General features: G+C 38.2%; 1 protein-coding gene across 1 annotated transcript in view; it reads left to right on the forward strand.

The window, feature by feature from the left end:
* GABRA4 (gamma-aminobutyric acid type A receptor subunit alpha4) overlaps nucleotides 1-14,046 on the forward strand; it is a gene marked incomplete at both ends in the record, with an annotated part of 37,512 nt that extends 23,466 nt beyond the window's left edge. The window contains one exon of the mRNA XM_084285876.1: nucleotides 13,513-14,046. Within this exon, the coding sequence (XP_084142002.1) occupies nucleotides 13,513-14,046 (534 nt within the window). The remainder of the gene's footprint in view (nucleotides 1-13,512) is intronic.
* Nucleotides 14,047-16,462: the final 2,416 nt, after the last annotated feature.

The following is a 16,462-nucleotide window of genomic DNA, read 5'->3' on the forward strand; positions in this document are numbered from 1 at the left end:
AAATGTTTTGGAGAAAATATTTTAAAACAAACATACAAGACTTCACAACAGCAACAATAGACCACATGCAGATTCACCCAAATTTAAAACTAGGTAAACTGAGATGTGAGTTCTATTCTGTTGCTAAATTATTATCTCTGAGATAGATGTGGTAGTCTGCTTACAGGTTTGGGGATCTTAAAAGCAGTCAGGGGAGCAATCTATTGTTTTGAAGGGTTATGCATTAAAATTGTATGTGTGACAGTGACAATGATGATAATGTCAGGAACTGTTATTTTTATGGTGTTTTTTTGAATCATGCCTATGCTGAGACTTGATTCTTTGCTCTTCCAGGAGGGAGAGCTCACAGATATGTTAAAAGGTCTTAGCTATCATGCAGTCCCTTCAATGACTAGAGGAGGATTTCTGTTCTTGTGTCTTGCTGCACAGAAGGTCACTAGAAGCAAATGTGACTGTTATGTCAACCTGATATGTAATACAGCCCTTCTCCTTAAAATGTTTAGTTCTAGGACTGAAAGGATAATCTCAAATCTTCTTATGTCTTCTTATAAATCTGATTTTTCTCTATGTATACTGTCTAATCAGCACTGTATTACCAGAGATCACACGATCCCAGGTTTACTGCAAATCTGTGGTACATAAAGAATGTACGACAATTGTCTGCAGCATATAACCTCTAAGTATTATTTCTTAACATAAACAAATACTACACATTTAGTCTCCACAGCTAAACAGTAGTTTTAGATTTTTTTACCCAGTTAAAATACATTTTTTAAAGTTTGCTGTACATTGCTGCTAATCTGCTAGAAATTCTATTGTTAGCAGCACAGTTGCCAGAGCTCAAGCAAAGGCTTTCAAAGTTTGTTGTTGTTGTCGTTGTTTTTGTTTGAACTGTCTTTGCCTGATCTGGTAAATTTGCCACTCACAAAATTAAGCTTTGTGGAATTAGTCTCTTGTGTAATTGTATTGACTTCTTTGATCCACACAGTGGACATGACTGGTCAATTTATCAGTTACATTAAGCATTAAAAGGATCTTGGAGACTAGCTAAGTAGTCTGAATAGCGTTTAAATCCAAACAAAATTCCTTGTGTGAAGCTAATTTACTGGGTTGGTGTAGGTAGGAGGGAACAGACAACTTTTGTAGTGCCTGCAGATGAAGTGTGTGCTCCTTTATCACCTGATATCATTTTAGCCATGCCGTTGTACGCATTTTTTATCTATTCCCCCATTTTAACTCTTTTTCTTCTTGTAGCATATATCTTTCTGATACAAACAAATGTATTTCCATAAGGAGGAGTGCAGATCTGCAGTTGTTGTCACATGAGTAGGACCCAAGCTTGTTTGAGACCTGCCTTGAGTTCACAAGGGACTTGGACAGCCTCCTTCATCCCTTTTGTCAGCCCCAGTGAGATAGTGTTCAAGTCTAAGCTAAGAAAGATGACTTACACTATGGTCTCCTGTGATTTCCTTGTCTTGGGACCAAGTTAAATTGCTTTCAGGTTGGAAGGAACGAACCTGTCCTGAAGCATTCTGAACTCCTTTCTTTAGTAAAAGCAGAAGTGTTGTTGCAAGTCAGTATGTGATGGAAATGAATGATTTATAGGTTGTTATTGGGCTCCTGAATCTATTTTTATGCTTCTGCACTATTTCCTTTTCACTGTATTCTTATGAAGTTTATTTTTAAAGACCTATCCAATTTTGGAGATGAAGAATGTTACCGAAAAATATTCTTCAAAAACAGGCTTCTAAACACTGTTAGAATGAGCTTCAACCTCAGCTGTTTGTTACAAGAGTGGGAAACTTGAAAAAAACAGGTCAGACTCAAACAAACCTTTTGAATGGAATAATTTTGTTAAGCTTGATAACAAGTAGATTGTAATTCGTGAACTTTCTTCCCATTTTCTGACGCTGGTTAAGTGTCACACTGTCTTGAGTTAGCCATTTAGCATTTAATGGAGGAACTCAGGGGTTAAGCTCTTCAGTGTTGCATAGATGCACACTCCTGTCCTAACTGGAGCATCCATAGTGTACCTGATAAGTTTACAAGTGACACTGTCATGTTTCTTGTTACTGTGGGGCTAATAGAATAATAGCTTCCCCTCTCCCAGCAAATAGAGAAGTGCAACTAAATCCATTTTTCACATATGCAGAGGGAGTTATTTGAGGAGCAGCCACATCTAAATGGCGTACTTGGACCGCAAAGGGATGCTCTGTTTATTGACCTCCTCATGAGGATGCATGACTTAATAGTGGAGATGGAACAGCATTTCAGTAGATAATAAGCATTTTTTTTTTTTTTTTTTTTTTTTTTAAATCACAGATCCTATTAAAGGACTTCAGGCTCAAGAGCTTTTTGGAGTTCATGCAAATGGAAGGATAGGACCTTAAGAAGGGGTACCACTGTGCTGTGTGAATAATTTATTTGACATGTCAACAATTTTCTGTTGCTTTAGCTCCATTAGTCAACACTTTTGCTGTCAATGATTTAGAGTCATAATGTACACATACTAAATGCTATTTGAAAGCTAAGAGAGTGGCTACCTGGAACAATGCTGCAGTGATTTAGTGGGAACTTTGGATCTATTCTAACTTTTAGGTATCCCAACAAAGTGGTCTTTAAAGTATTTTACTACCTGTAATGCTCAGGTACAAAAGTGTGGGTTTTTTTGGTTGGTTGCTTGGTCATTTTGTTTTTTGTTTTGGTTTTTGTTTTTTTGCTTTTGCTTTTTTGTTTGTTAGACTTAGGTAGCCCTATCCAGGAACTGGAACTACTGACAACGTATAAAGCTAAATATATGGTCAAACAACACAATGATTGGGACATAAATTTGAGGTCAACAATTATAAATGTTTTTCCTAATATTTTACATGGTATATCTTTCTAAACAGCATAAATTAAAGTGTTACATTAAAAGCTCTGATTTCTTTCCAAGAACCTGATACTGCTCTACCTTTGATACATTTCAGTTGTGGAATAAATTGACAGTGGAAGTAAAAAACATTTCTCTTAGCTAAGTGAGCAGAGTAATTACTAAAACTACACAAAGTAGTGTTAAGTTTGGGGCTAGATTCTGATCCAACTTAAATGTGATGTAAGCTCCATTGAATTCCAGAATTCAGTTATCACAAAGGTAAAAAATAGCTGGGTGTTGATAAAAATAACGTAACTGTTGGAATTCAAAGTTGTGGAATGAAGTTTTCTTATGGAAAGGGGAATTTTTACATTTTTTTTTTTTTTTACTGATGTGCACAAAAGGCAGGATTATGATTGATTTATAACTAAACAAGAAATCCTGCTGGAGTGCTACCTCCTCCAAACATTACTTGGAAATATGGTAATTGCTCACTCTTCAATTTTCTCTAAGTATTATAATGAACTACCACAATTGTAGGCAAGGGAATATGAGGGATATGCTCTGCTGTTATTTGTCTGATGCTCAAGGACTTGACAGTGTTTACTGTAGTTACTGGAAGACTTAATTTGGATAAGGCTTTTATTTTGGAAACTAAAGTATAGCTCAGTAACGTCAATCTCTTGTTATTCTAGAAAATACTAAGACCTACTGTTTTAATTAAAACAAACAAAAACCATAAGCGCCTTTCTCTGTCACTGTGCTGGTCTCCTGACGAGACTCCTTCAGGTTTCATCATTTGAATAAACAATACAAGTTTATTTTAATAATAAGAGTTAGTTTTGTGCTAATATCAGTTCTAAGCAGTAAGTAAAGTCTTGTATTGACCTAATTCCAACTTCCTTAATTTTTTCTTCTTTTATTTTGTATGAATAAATATAAGTACTTGGAAAAACAAAAGAAGGTGGTAGCATATCAGAAACACCAACTCAGAATAGACCTTTATGGTGTCAGGGGGAGGGTTTTCAGTTTGTTCAGCATTATACAAAATCTCAGGGTGTTAATAGGTTTCCCCATGATGCCTGTAAACTCAAGCCTCTTCATATTTTCTGCTTAAAATATTTTCTGCGTGTATATTTAAACTTCAATTTTGTTTCTCCTCCACAGTGAATTTTCAATACTGTGGAGCCCAATGACACCAAATTGCAGTTGAGTTTCACTGCTGTGTGAGATTTCTAGCTGACTTTATTTTTACTCTGGGAAATTTGGAGTCAGAAGAAATAAACAATGAGAAGTTCGGGAAAGTTTATGAGGACTGTTCAAGGCATTTTCAGCAAAGTACTGAAGCAAATTTAAGTAAGGTTTTAAGGTCACTAAAACTTGAAGATACAGAAAATAATGTTCTTTGGTTCCTAATCACACGTTCTTCCTTTTGTAGATGTTTTACAGAGCACCTCCAGAATTGGTTAGCACTTAACCTATCCTAGTAGATTTTTTCTCTGTAGCTCCGTTTTCAGTTCTTTCATTTTTGTCATGATATATAAACACAGTCTTTAAGACAATATACATGTGTGTGCTTTTAACTCTTAATGGCTATTAACTGCTATACAGGTGGATGTGTTTATTTGGCATGGGCTTGATTGGCATTTTTTTTTTTAAAAAAAAAAAAAAAGCTCCTTGTAGTTTTCTTATGTCTCTCTAACTTTGAATTTGCTTTTCTTCCACATCACACACTTGTAGGCATATGCAATTGTGCGATGTAGGATCTTCTTACCTCTCCTCCTCTTGCATGATTCAGATCATAAAGTCGGCAGCATGGATGGTGGACTGGCTGTTGTAGCTTACCTCCCCTTGCTTTTTCTCCCTGAGCAATCTGTGTTGCTGTTTGCATTGCTAAAGCTATAAATTGGAATTCATTGTGTTTTGTGGCAGGTGGAGCTTTTACTTGATCATATTCCAGGGCTCTGTAAGGCAAAACAAAATCTCTAGTACTATTCCAGTAAAATTTTGATTGACTGGCTCTGCAACATAATAGTAAAACATGGTAGATTTCTCCTCCAAGTTGTGCATTTGCTAGCAGCATGGCAATATGGTGACTCAGTGGGAATTGGGACAAGCAGCATTATTTACACTGATGACAACATGCTACTTCCCTGGTAAATGTCAAATGGTGTGAATTTGGCAGGCTATGTAATGTCCTCCCAAAAGAACAGACTGTTTTCTTAGGAAGGAATGGAAAGGATAAAAAACACTGTAGTAGAGTTTAATAGGAAAATATTACTTAATTACCACACAAACAATATTCATATTGCAGATAAACAGTATGTAATGCCAGACTCTTGGTTGCTTTAAGCCTTCCAATTTTTTTGTATGAGTTTTTCTATGAATTAACAGAGATCCCTCAGTTTTGGAAACCCGTGCTTTTGTATAGCAGATCACTGATCTTCCAATATATTAATTTACCTGTGTCATATTGAAGGCTTAGTAATACTATCACAAAAGATTCTAATCTTAGTCTTGCAAGATCACTATTGAGGCATAAAGATGTTTGTTTACTGTTCACTTTTCATTCCATTATAGTAATACCTCTTCATTTTATGCTTGATTATTCTGATAAATCTCTTCTGTGTGACTTTAAAACTGCTCTGATCATGGTACCCTATTCATTTATTTATTTATTTTTTTAATCTGAGGATATTAAGTGCCCAAAATGGTGATTAGGCACCTAAAAGGCTTAATTACTAAATTTCCCTGGGTAGACATGTACAGAACCGTCTTGTTGCTTCCAGAGCATTTGCCATGAATCTTAGGTGGAAGAAATACCTACTGTGCTTCATCCTGGAGTCTGAGCAGGCTTGTGTCCTGCCTGTTCTGTCTCAGAGAACTGTTTTAGTAACCAGAATACTACTTGGTAGTGCATGGGATGTTTGCTAAGCTCTGATTGAAGCTGTTTCTGTTCTGTTAAATAATTTATATAGGGCTGGGGAGAGTGGGAGGAACTGATTCTTGGATCAGCTTGTTTGGGCTTTCAGTGCAATGGGAGGGTGAGATTGAAGAGTGCAGAGTGCAACATCTATAGGAAGGAAATGAGAACCACCTGTCATGGGATATCCAGTAGCCTGGTGGGTAAGCACTTAAGAGGTGGAGACCTGGGCTGATATCCCTGCCACAGTCCTGGCAGATTTCAGAAGTTGTCATCTTTCACCAAACACAGGTTCCCATCCTGGGTGCAGGGCTACTGTAGAGAGGGACACAGTCTTTTTGTGTGTATCGTTTCATACTGTGATTTAGCTATCTAGCCTCAGGAAAGAGCTCAGAGCCAAGAGTGCTGGATAGAGTCTGATGACTGCTACTCTAAAGGCATGTAATCTCAAATCTGCTCTCTAGGGTGTTTCTCCCCAGATTTGACAGCTGCTTGCTGGATGTCAAAAGTGTTAGCTCTCTGCTGCTTCTAGGTATCGGATACTTAGGATTGGTACCGGATGGTGATGATGTCACTTGTAAATTCCACTGTGAATTTATCCTTGAGAAGGTAGAAGATACTGCTTTAAATATTGTACTGTCTGTGTCCCAAAGAGATACCATTTCAGTGAAATCCTGCGTCAAAGATGTGCTAAGGATCTAGAAAATGCATTGACATGCACCGCTGAGCTCCCTGTTTCAGTAAACAAATGGTGTAAAAGCAGCCCTGGGACCTTGCATAATGTTCCTCTGAGAGTCTGTAGTAGGATGAGGCTGAGCAGAGCTACTGAAGTGTCCATGTATCTAACCCCAGGACTGCTGAACTGTTTTCCACAGTGTGCTGGGGCTGATTAGAATAGAAGCTCTGCATTACCTTGCAAATGCATGGCCCTAGTTTCAGTGTGTACCTGCTCATAAGAAGTTGGTGATGGTTGTGTCCCCTAGTGGCCAGAGGCCTGTGAAAGGGATTTTAATGTCAAGTACTACTGAATCTGTGTTAGGCTGGCCAGTAGGACCTGCTTTATTTTGGACTACAGTCCCAACAGGATGTATCTATAGTATAAATTATGAACAAATTTAAAACTGCAGGGAATAATTGAAAGCTGCTATGTAGAACACAAATAGGATATAGGAAGATGCCGCTGAGATGTATGAAGGAGCTAACTCTGTGCTGTACAAAGACAAGAATTTCTCACAGCTTTCAGTGTTCTTTGTGTTCATGTTCTTAAATACAATCATAGGATAAAATTGCATGATATCCTGGCATTTGCTTTTATCATTACTGTGATCCCCCTAGAACTTGGCATGTGACTTCTAAATAGTGTTCTTGTTTGTTTTACAGATTCTAGGTTGGCCTTATCATAGGAAAGATGTACTGTGGCTGTTACCACCTCTCTTTGTTCTGTAACAAGATGACTAAGTTTGTCAGTTCGGTATTGTGTATTGCTGTGCTGATGATCCCATTCCCATGAATCTCAGCTCAGCTGCTGCAGACTACTTCAGTGCATGCTAAATTTGCAATCTGACTTCATTGAAGTGCAAAGTTGGCTTGCTTGTCAAAAAACTGGCAATACATACAAAACAATGCAGTACTTTATTTTTTGGCTCAAGTCAAGGCTTATATAGGCTTAGAGAATGTTTCAGGATTTCCACATTATGTGAGCAGCTGTTTATAGTGTGCCAACCTTGTTAAATATTGAAGAGGTTAGATTGACCCATGTTTGTGCAGCATTCTTGTGTGGTAGTAAATAGCAGTATCCATCGAAGTTGAGCTTAAATATAAAAGGAAATGATCTGTGAGTGGATTTTATTTATTTATTTATTGTGATAGGAAGCGTTTTCATCTATACATTTTATCACAGAGGTTTACCATCAGTCTTGCTCCATGAATCTGCCATAGTATTTAACAATAGATCATATAGATTTATTTTAAAGTATGCTAACACCATCCTTCATTTTATTATTCACAGTCAATTGCTTGTGAATCCACTTGTCAAGGGAAGGAAGCAGCATTAATTACCACATTTTACACATGCCTGCAAGGAGGTTTGTTTAGTTATCCTATCTTTATGTCAGATAAAATGGACTTTCTGCTCTGGGACTAGCAAAAAAAGGCATCTTGCATTAGCACTCTCTACATAGGAAGAATTCATACTGAATGTGTTTTTCCCAATTTCAGTTAAGATCATTTTAAAGAAAAAAAAAACTGCAAAATAGTATGTATTGCTTAAAATTAAAGTAAGATCTCTCTGCTTTTTAATACAGTAAATATTTCAAATGTTGTTTGCAATACTGCATGTTGTTTCATTGATCATGATATAATGATCAATGGAATGGTGGGGCTTAGATTATTTTATTCCAAATCTGGTTCCATATTAATGGGGTTAATATCAAATTTGGTGGAAATCTGTTATCACCTCACATAAATTAGGATATGTCTATTATTATTTTTGGGGCAGGTAAAAACAACCAAACCCCTGAGCTAAAACAATTCTTAGCTGAAGTGCGGGGAATTACCAGTCACTTGTGTGACATGCTTTTGCACTGGTATCTTGGAAGGCTACATCTTGGCAAAAATCTGACATACTCTGCTCTAAGCTGTAAATCATATGATCACACCTCTTTGTTGCAAGATGCAGTGAGGTTTGTGCTTGATTCTTCAGTTTCAATACACAGATTACCTAAAGAATTTGGATGTTGTAGCACACCATCCAGAGAGATGGTGGGATCTTGGTCCTGTGTATCCACCTGATGCCTCAGGAGACGGAGGTCTCTGAGGGAGCAATACTGAAATCTCAAATCCAGGGTGCCAAGTCCCAGACAGATGGAGCATTATGGAAGAGGCCTTTAATTTGCATTTCTCTGGGCTTCAGATGTGTAAACTTGGGCTTCAGGAACTGCTGTTTACAACTAACCTGCTCTAGTGTTTTCAACAAATAGGGAGGCAGAGGTGTTTCCCATGTTGGAGAGCTGGGAGATATGAACAGATTGAGTTATTTCACTGCCTGACAGAATTTGAACTTCCTGTCCTGTTCCATGTCCCCCTGCCTCTCTAGTCTGAGTATGATAACACATAGGGTGGTTGCTCCTTAAATCTCTTTATATACACTTTTTTGGACTAATTCAATATTTGTTTGGACAGAAAGGAATAGTGATTATGAATCTCTTATGAAAGATGGTATCCTCTTGGGGTAGGATACAGTAGCAAAGTACGTACCACTTCTGGCTTGCTAGTGATTGTGAATTGTGGAGCTGGTTGGAAAAGTCAGAATGACAGGCTATTTCAAAGGAAGAGTGAGGTGTCAGTTGCCATAAGCATTAAGTTGGCCTGTTTTATAAAAAGGCAATCTTTATCAAACACACTAAGGTGGGTTTTGTATGCTGTGATACGTTGCATTTTATGAGAGCTTCCAGACTCACATTTTGTGTTCTTGAGCTACAGCATATCAAATGTCTCCCAAAAATCTCACCCAAATGTCTCTAGAAAATCAGTTCCTTTCAGAATCCAGAGTGAGAATGTAAAAAAATGTGGACTCAGTGTTTCCTGTGGAGCCCCATCTGGAGTAGCACAGCAGCTCTGTGTTGTTTGAGGATAATTGAGTGTTTGCCTGACTTGCCCTTGGAAAGGAGTCTTTCCTTTCATTTCTTGGGTTGCATTTAATTTGGCTTCCATTTGATTTTCATGTTCTATTTCTTGTTCTGATGCCTCCAAACTAAAAGCTACCAATTGGCAGTAGTTTTGTGTTTCTTACTGTTATATAAAGCAAGCAAACAAACAAAAGTAAAATATTTTTAGGAAGCAGCAAACGTTTTACATCATATATATAATTTTTGTTGTTCAGATTATTTTTATCATGATATCCTTTTACTAGGGATATGCACCATAACTGAAATATCTGTGAATGTTTTCCTTAATACAAACCAAATGTAGCATTTTAGTATGTTTTGTAATGTAGTGATTAATCTGACTTTTGCTAATGTCAATGGAATTTGGTTCTTTAAGACTTGGCTGTGGGATCAACCTTGTTTAACATTTTTGTTAGTGACCTTGGCACAAGGCATTAGTAGAATGATGAAATCTTCAGGTGATATGGGGTTGTGAGATTGTGTCAGTACACAGAAATAATAAATTAACATTGGAAGAAATGAATGATATTGATAACATTTGATAAAGGAGAACATAGGGTCACATGTATACTGTGATTGTGGGGCTGCACCAGCACAAACCAATAACAATTTTTCAACTGGAGAAAAGAAAAATGAGAGATACCTGAGAGTTTTGAAGGAGGAGAACGAGCTATTGTCATGAGGGTAGTCTTGAATAAGGCATGTGCAAGTAACCAGTTTGTGAAGAGAGCTGCTGGGCACTGTACTGGTAAGGCTACCCTAGGAATCAGCATGCATCCTGCTCAGCTTTGGCAGGGCACTGAGCTAGGTGCTCACCACTCACAGCTGTGCTGGTGAGAGGTGGGCAGCTTTCCCCACTGCTCCATTTTTTGCTCCATTTTTTGTTTCTTCAGTGCATGCTGATTCTGCAAATCCTACTGGGTGCAGGAGGAGCTGGAACATGCTCCCCTTAGAAAAGTCTTCAGGGGTGTGTGAGGTATTGGAGGTAAGCCTTTCCCTAGGAGTTTTTCTGTCTCCAATATTTAAGTTGCTCCCAGCACTGCTAGAGAGAACATTATTGCTTAACTAGCTGCTTCATCAATGGTCAAAGCCCCCGTCTTTCCATGTGTAATATCTCTCTCTCCACAACTTGCTTGTTCCAGTACATTTCAAGGACAAGGTTTAATTCAAGCACACGAATGCAAACTATGACATCAAACAAGAACAACTCTTTTTCAGTGATATGTTAACTGTGGAGCAAGTTAGAAATATGATTTCTAATTTCCACACTGAGCATTTGGAAGGTGATTTTCAGAGAATTAACAAGGAATGCACCCTTATTTTGTAGGCTTATTATGCAGTGCTATGTTGTGATAGCTTATGAGGTTGTCTATTCTGGTTCCACATGCACATTAGTACATCTACATGTACTTAGGCAGAAACTGGGTTTCTCTAAATGTTAGGTTCCTGAAGTATTGGAATTTTTATGTACTAGCGGCAAGAAAAAAATACTAGAATTATAAAGTTAGGCATTATGAACATTTGAAATGGTGTATATATATATATAACTTTATTCTTGACTAAACATTTTAATGGGACGTGAGTACTGGATTCAATAGCAACCAGTCCTGTTTGGTTATTTGGATGACAGCTGGAGTAGGGGGGGAAGAGGAGGTATTATGTATTTCTACTGATGGAAGCAAACGCACACGTAAGAAACAGAGGTGACTACAGTGTGCAAAGGAGCCTGGCTCTTACCTGTCTGCCATAACAGTGTCTATAGTTGATGCACAGAAGGGAAGGACACTGAGATGGCTGTTGAAAACAGGTGACATATCTTGTCCAAGCTACAGAGCACGTCTATTTCATAACCCTTGTCCCAGCCTGTGGGCTGGGAAGGGCTAAACAAAAACCAAGGATCTATGCATGGCACGTAAACTCAGCTCTTCTGAATGACTCTACTGTCAGCCCCTCTGTAGCACAGAGCTGTTATTTTGGGCAGTGAGCATCAATCTACTTACCTTTGCAAGCCTTTGAGTGATATGCAGCACTGTGTCAGGTATTACCAAATGTATAGCAAACACTCCTGTCCTGATTGTATTTTAGAACTTAAATTTAGCAGTCTTAAAAAGCTGCTATACTATTCCTGGGTCATAGATAACCCTAGTGTGAAAGTATCCAAATTGCACACCTGTGTGTACTTCTGTGCTTCCCAAGTAGTGATTCAGGCTTCTCTTTCAAACAGTACAATTAGTGTTTCTTTCAGGAAATACACGTTTCCTCTGGTGTTTATGCAGTAATTCCAGTCCTCTGCTTCTTTGGATTGCAGATGCATAAAAATAAAGAAAATCTATTGACACACTTCTATGCAGGAAGGAAAACTGTGAAACCTAAGAGCGTTTCTTTAATATATCAACCATGAGCTGGCAAATACATCAGCCGTGAACTGGCTGCTATTCATGACTGTATATGCGACAGCTTCACACAAATTGAAGCCAGCAGTATTGCCAGTGATTGATTTGTACTGAAATGAACAGAATTTGGGACCAGCATTCTGGTCATAATGGGAGTGCTGCACATGTCAAGTGATTTATTATTATCATTTTGTATTCTTTTTTTTTTTTTTTTCCCCAGATATTTTTCAGCTCCTGTTTCTCTTTTCTTAAGCAAAATAGCTAAGCGCAACTGATGCAGCAGGCAGACATGTTTGTCACTCTTCTCACTGTTTAAGGCACTAATACCTTGAACCCAGTTATTCTCCGTTACTGCTCTGGCACTTGACGGACAGAATCGTTGGATGAAGGAGGGAGGAGGGATTGCTGCCCACTTTCACTCTTTGTTGTGCTGTGATCTTTGGCAGGGTTCTTTGGTATGGGGAGAAGGGAAAAGGGAAATACTGGAGCCAAAGACACAGCAGCCTGAGGTGGTGCAGGGCAATGCTTGGGAAGAGTGTATCAAAGATGTACAAAATATGATTTCTGATGCATAACAAGGGATTGTTTAGTCCTGTCTGTATTTACACCTGCATTGCTGCTGTTGAGCATGTATACCCTGCCCATGCTTAAATCCATGTTTCATGAAAAGCAGTGGTCCTTTGTGCAAAACATATTCATATATCTAAAAAAAAAGTGCAGAGCTGGTGGTTTAAAAGAATGCTTTTCAGGTACCCTTCCTGAAGGAGCTTCAGGAGATGTTAGGCTTGTTCTTAAATACAAGAAAGAAGGACAGAGCCCAAGTCCCAGTCTCAGAAGTCAGTAAAATATTAAAACCTGCTGGATTTGCCATCTCTACATCCTTATCTGTATTTTAGTTTCTCATCTAGCCTAATAAGTACCATTTGGCTTAAATATATCTTTCAGAATGACATCCGGACTTGCCTGAAGACATCGAGTAATGGAGAATTCACCACTTTTCATAGTTAATTAAAGGAAAGGAGTAGTTGATGAAAGACTGATTTATTCACTGGTTCAGTTGCAGCTGGATAATTTATTGCCTGTGGTTGATGTGAAAAAGCATTGACTTGTTGTTGTTGTTTTTTTTGTTTGTTTGTTTGTCTGTTTGTTTTTAAGGAACAAGAAAGGGGTAACTTGGTTTGGTAAATACTAGAATTTTAGTAGCATTTACTATCTAAGGAAAACTACAGTTCCTAATATGTGGTAGTTACTTTTACAGAGATGAAAAGCAGAAGTAAACCATCGTGGCTGGTAAGTCAGTTCTAGAATATTTGTGTATTATCAAAGAAATAAGCAAGCATCAGACAATTTTATTTGGTGGTGAGCCTGAAAAAATCCCAACCCAAGAATGCTTAGCCTCATGTTACTAAGTTTACGTAGGTACCATAACACATGGAGTGTGCAGTGTTGGATATGTTCACCTTGGTATTACAGCCACAGGTAAAAGGAATTCTTGTTTATCACTTTATATGCTATTAAATCTATTACCATGAGCATATGGTATTTTTGTACTTCAGGATCAAGCTACTATTGATATTTGTGAGTATTATTCAGTTAATACTTGATTATAAAGTTTCCATTGCTTCTGTTTTAGTGTTTATTTTAAGAATGACTAGGTTTTTTTTTGTAACTTTGCAGAGTACAGATGCCAATTCAAATGTGAGGAAAAGAACGAATGCTACAGTACAGTCAGAAGCTGATGGTGGGAGCCGAATTGACACAAGGCACAGCTCCATCCAGACTCCCTCTGTAGCGCAGGGGTCTTCTGACATTACACCCCACTCTCTTTCTGCATCAAGTCCCAACCCTTTCACACGCATCAATGCATCAGAGACATTATCTTCTGCAAGAGCTACCCCTCCAGCTCCTCCTTCTACCCCAATTTTAACTGGATTTGTATCCCAGCATGCCACAGCTGGATCCCCTTCCATTCAGCACTTGCTTGGATCTAGACTGGAGCAGATTCAGACCACCACACCTAATACATTAGGAGCATCTGCAAAACCATCGGCTGTCACACCACCTGCTCCCCCTGCCTCCCACTCTGGCACTAGTAAGATAGACAAATATGCACGTATTTTATTTCCTGTTACCTTTGGAGCATTTAACATGGTCTACTGGGTGGTGTATCTATCCAAGGATACCATGGAAAAATCAGAAAGTCTAATGTAGTTTTGCTGCTATGTAGTAGTTCCTAAATTATACTCACATTTGATGCAGAGTTTCTTCTTTTGAAACTATTTAAAAAAGTCAATAATTATAAAAGCTGTGTGCTACTTTCCCGTTTTAAAGGCTGGAGTTATTGGGGATAATTAGTAAAGTCCTTCCAGAGTAATAGGTAACAGAATTGTCTTCCTCCCTTCAGCTAGCAGTGAACCACCAGTCTCTTCAGACAGAATGCTTGCCTTTGGGAGGAACATGCAGAGGGAACAAATCAAAGGCAGAGGTGCACAACTGTGCAGTGGAACACATCTTGACTGCTAGGAATTATGCATGCTGATTACCACAAATCCCTGAGGCACTTAGCACCGCTGTCTGGACATAACATTGCATTCTTTGAGTGCAAGGCCTATGTCCTGAATATTTTGACAGTACTTGCTAGAAAAGGACTTTCCCTGCTAGATTAAAATTGGCAGAATGGGGGAAAAATGAGCAGTGGAACGAGAGGATGGAGTCCAGCCTGGGAGAGTGCAACTCCAGAAAAGTTATGCAAAGGAGTTGTAGAGCTCCATATATTTTTACTAAACATTATTTTGCGTTGCAACCTGAGAAATTCTCACTTCAAAATAGGAATGAGTGAACCTTATAAAATCTGAAATCTGATGTAATTCTCAAAATTGGAGTTCTTTGTTTGGTATGGTGATCTTAAATGTGATTCTTCAACTTTGCAGACCAGCTTGAGTGGATTTATTCCTAAATTACATCTGTTGTGGTAGAAGGCAACCAGGCCCACAGTGTTCAACTGCTTGAATTTTGTTCTTTCCTTTGGATGCTTTTGAGTTGTTTGTTGTTTGTTTGTTTTCCATAATTTTCAGTCTGACACTTCTGATTTCCTTTGAACACATATTTCTTCCCCCTCTTTTATATAATGTTTGTTTCAAGTTAAATTTTCAACAAATTTTGAAGTAGCTTCAGAATTGAGCAAAACAAAATTTCCAGTGCTTTGATGAGCATGGCTATGGCACATCTTTGAGTGAATGCAAGACACCCTTTTCTGAAGGAACGCTGTGACATAAATAGGAAAAGAATGCTTCTAGGCAAAGCAGGGCAGAACACAATGTATATTTATGGTCAGTTTGTTTCTCTTATGCATAGATAGGTGCTTCCTTATTGGCTCAATATGCAAGCAGGCAATTACCCGTTTTTATTAAAACAACAACAAAAACGTGAACAGTTTAAACGTGATAAAAATGTTATCTGCATTGTTCTTTTTACCAGAACGGGTAGAAGATATGCTGGCAATAAATCTAAACGTGTTTGCAGAGATCCATCTGGCGAGGCAAATGGCTACTGTTTCTGTGCAGGCAACAAATGAAAATTCAGATTCTCAGCATACCTTTAAAGGGTCAGGAAGCAGCTGATTCTCCTTCAAGTGGGCCAATTCTTATCTTCAGTTAATTTGTGTAGCAGATTGGTAGCCCATTGTCAAAGTTTTATACAGGGGGGCAGATAAGGTGAGTGTTGTGGGGTTCTCTGCCCAAGTAGTGGTCAAGTGACTGAGAGACTGATGGAAATCACAAGCTACTGGGGTGATTGAGGTCATGCGTGAGACTGCCTTAACAGAGTTGGGACAAGAATCAGTGCACAGTGACCATATCTCTTTGCCTCTTTCTATCCAAATTTTATAACTATTTCATAGCTGTGAATCTGACCCTCTAGTTTACAGGACTTGGGAGAATATAAGAAACGTGTCTTACAGCATGTAGTACGGATCCCAGGCTCCTACTTCGTGTATAGCATTAGAATGTTTATGATAGGATGCATAGGATTTGGGATGTCTTACATGACTTCATTAAGAAGTAGTAATAGAAACAGTTACCTTAATCTTTTTTTGTTTACTTAAGTGATATTCTCAAGAGGCTAGGCATGGTCCTTTCCGTTTTGTGTTTTATGTCTAGAAGAAGGTTGAGATTACAACAGTCCTTGGAAAACCATTACACATGCCATAGCACACAACCAGAAATGGAGCACCCATGCAAGTTGTGTAGCTGCAGTAGTTTGCATCTTTGGAGGTCTAGGACCTGTGACTGTTTCTTCTCTAATTAAGTCATATTATTGCAGATTGTCAGAATAGAAGATATTCTACAAGAGATTGTTTATTCTGTGAAGCAAGAAGAAACAAAACTAATCCTTTGCCAACTGCTAATCATAATTGCACAAGAGTTATATTTTTCATACTATAAAGAACAATGGTTTTGTGTGTGCTGGGAACCTAGAATTTGCTCCAGAAGTTACTGAAGTTATTCTTTGCTTTTCTCTCTGATGAAAAACATGTATATTTTCTCTCAGACAGAGCTTTAAACTATTCACGAGAAATAGCTGTCTCTTCCTTTCCACCCATCCCCCTCTACTGCTCACATAATCAGCT

This window comes from Netta rufina, assembly GCF_964035555.1.
Source record: "Netta rufina genome assembly, chromosome: 4".
Taxonomy (NCBI): domain Eukaryota; kingdom Metazoa; phylum Chordata; class Aves; order Anseriformes; family Anatidae; genus Netta; species Netta rufina.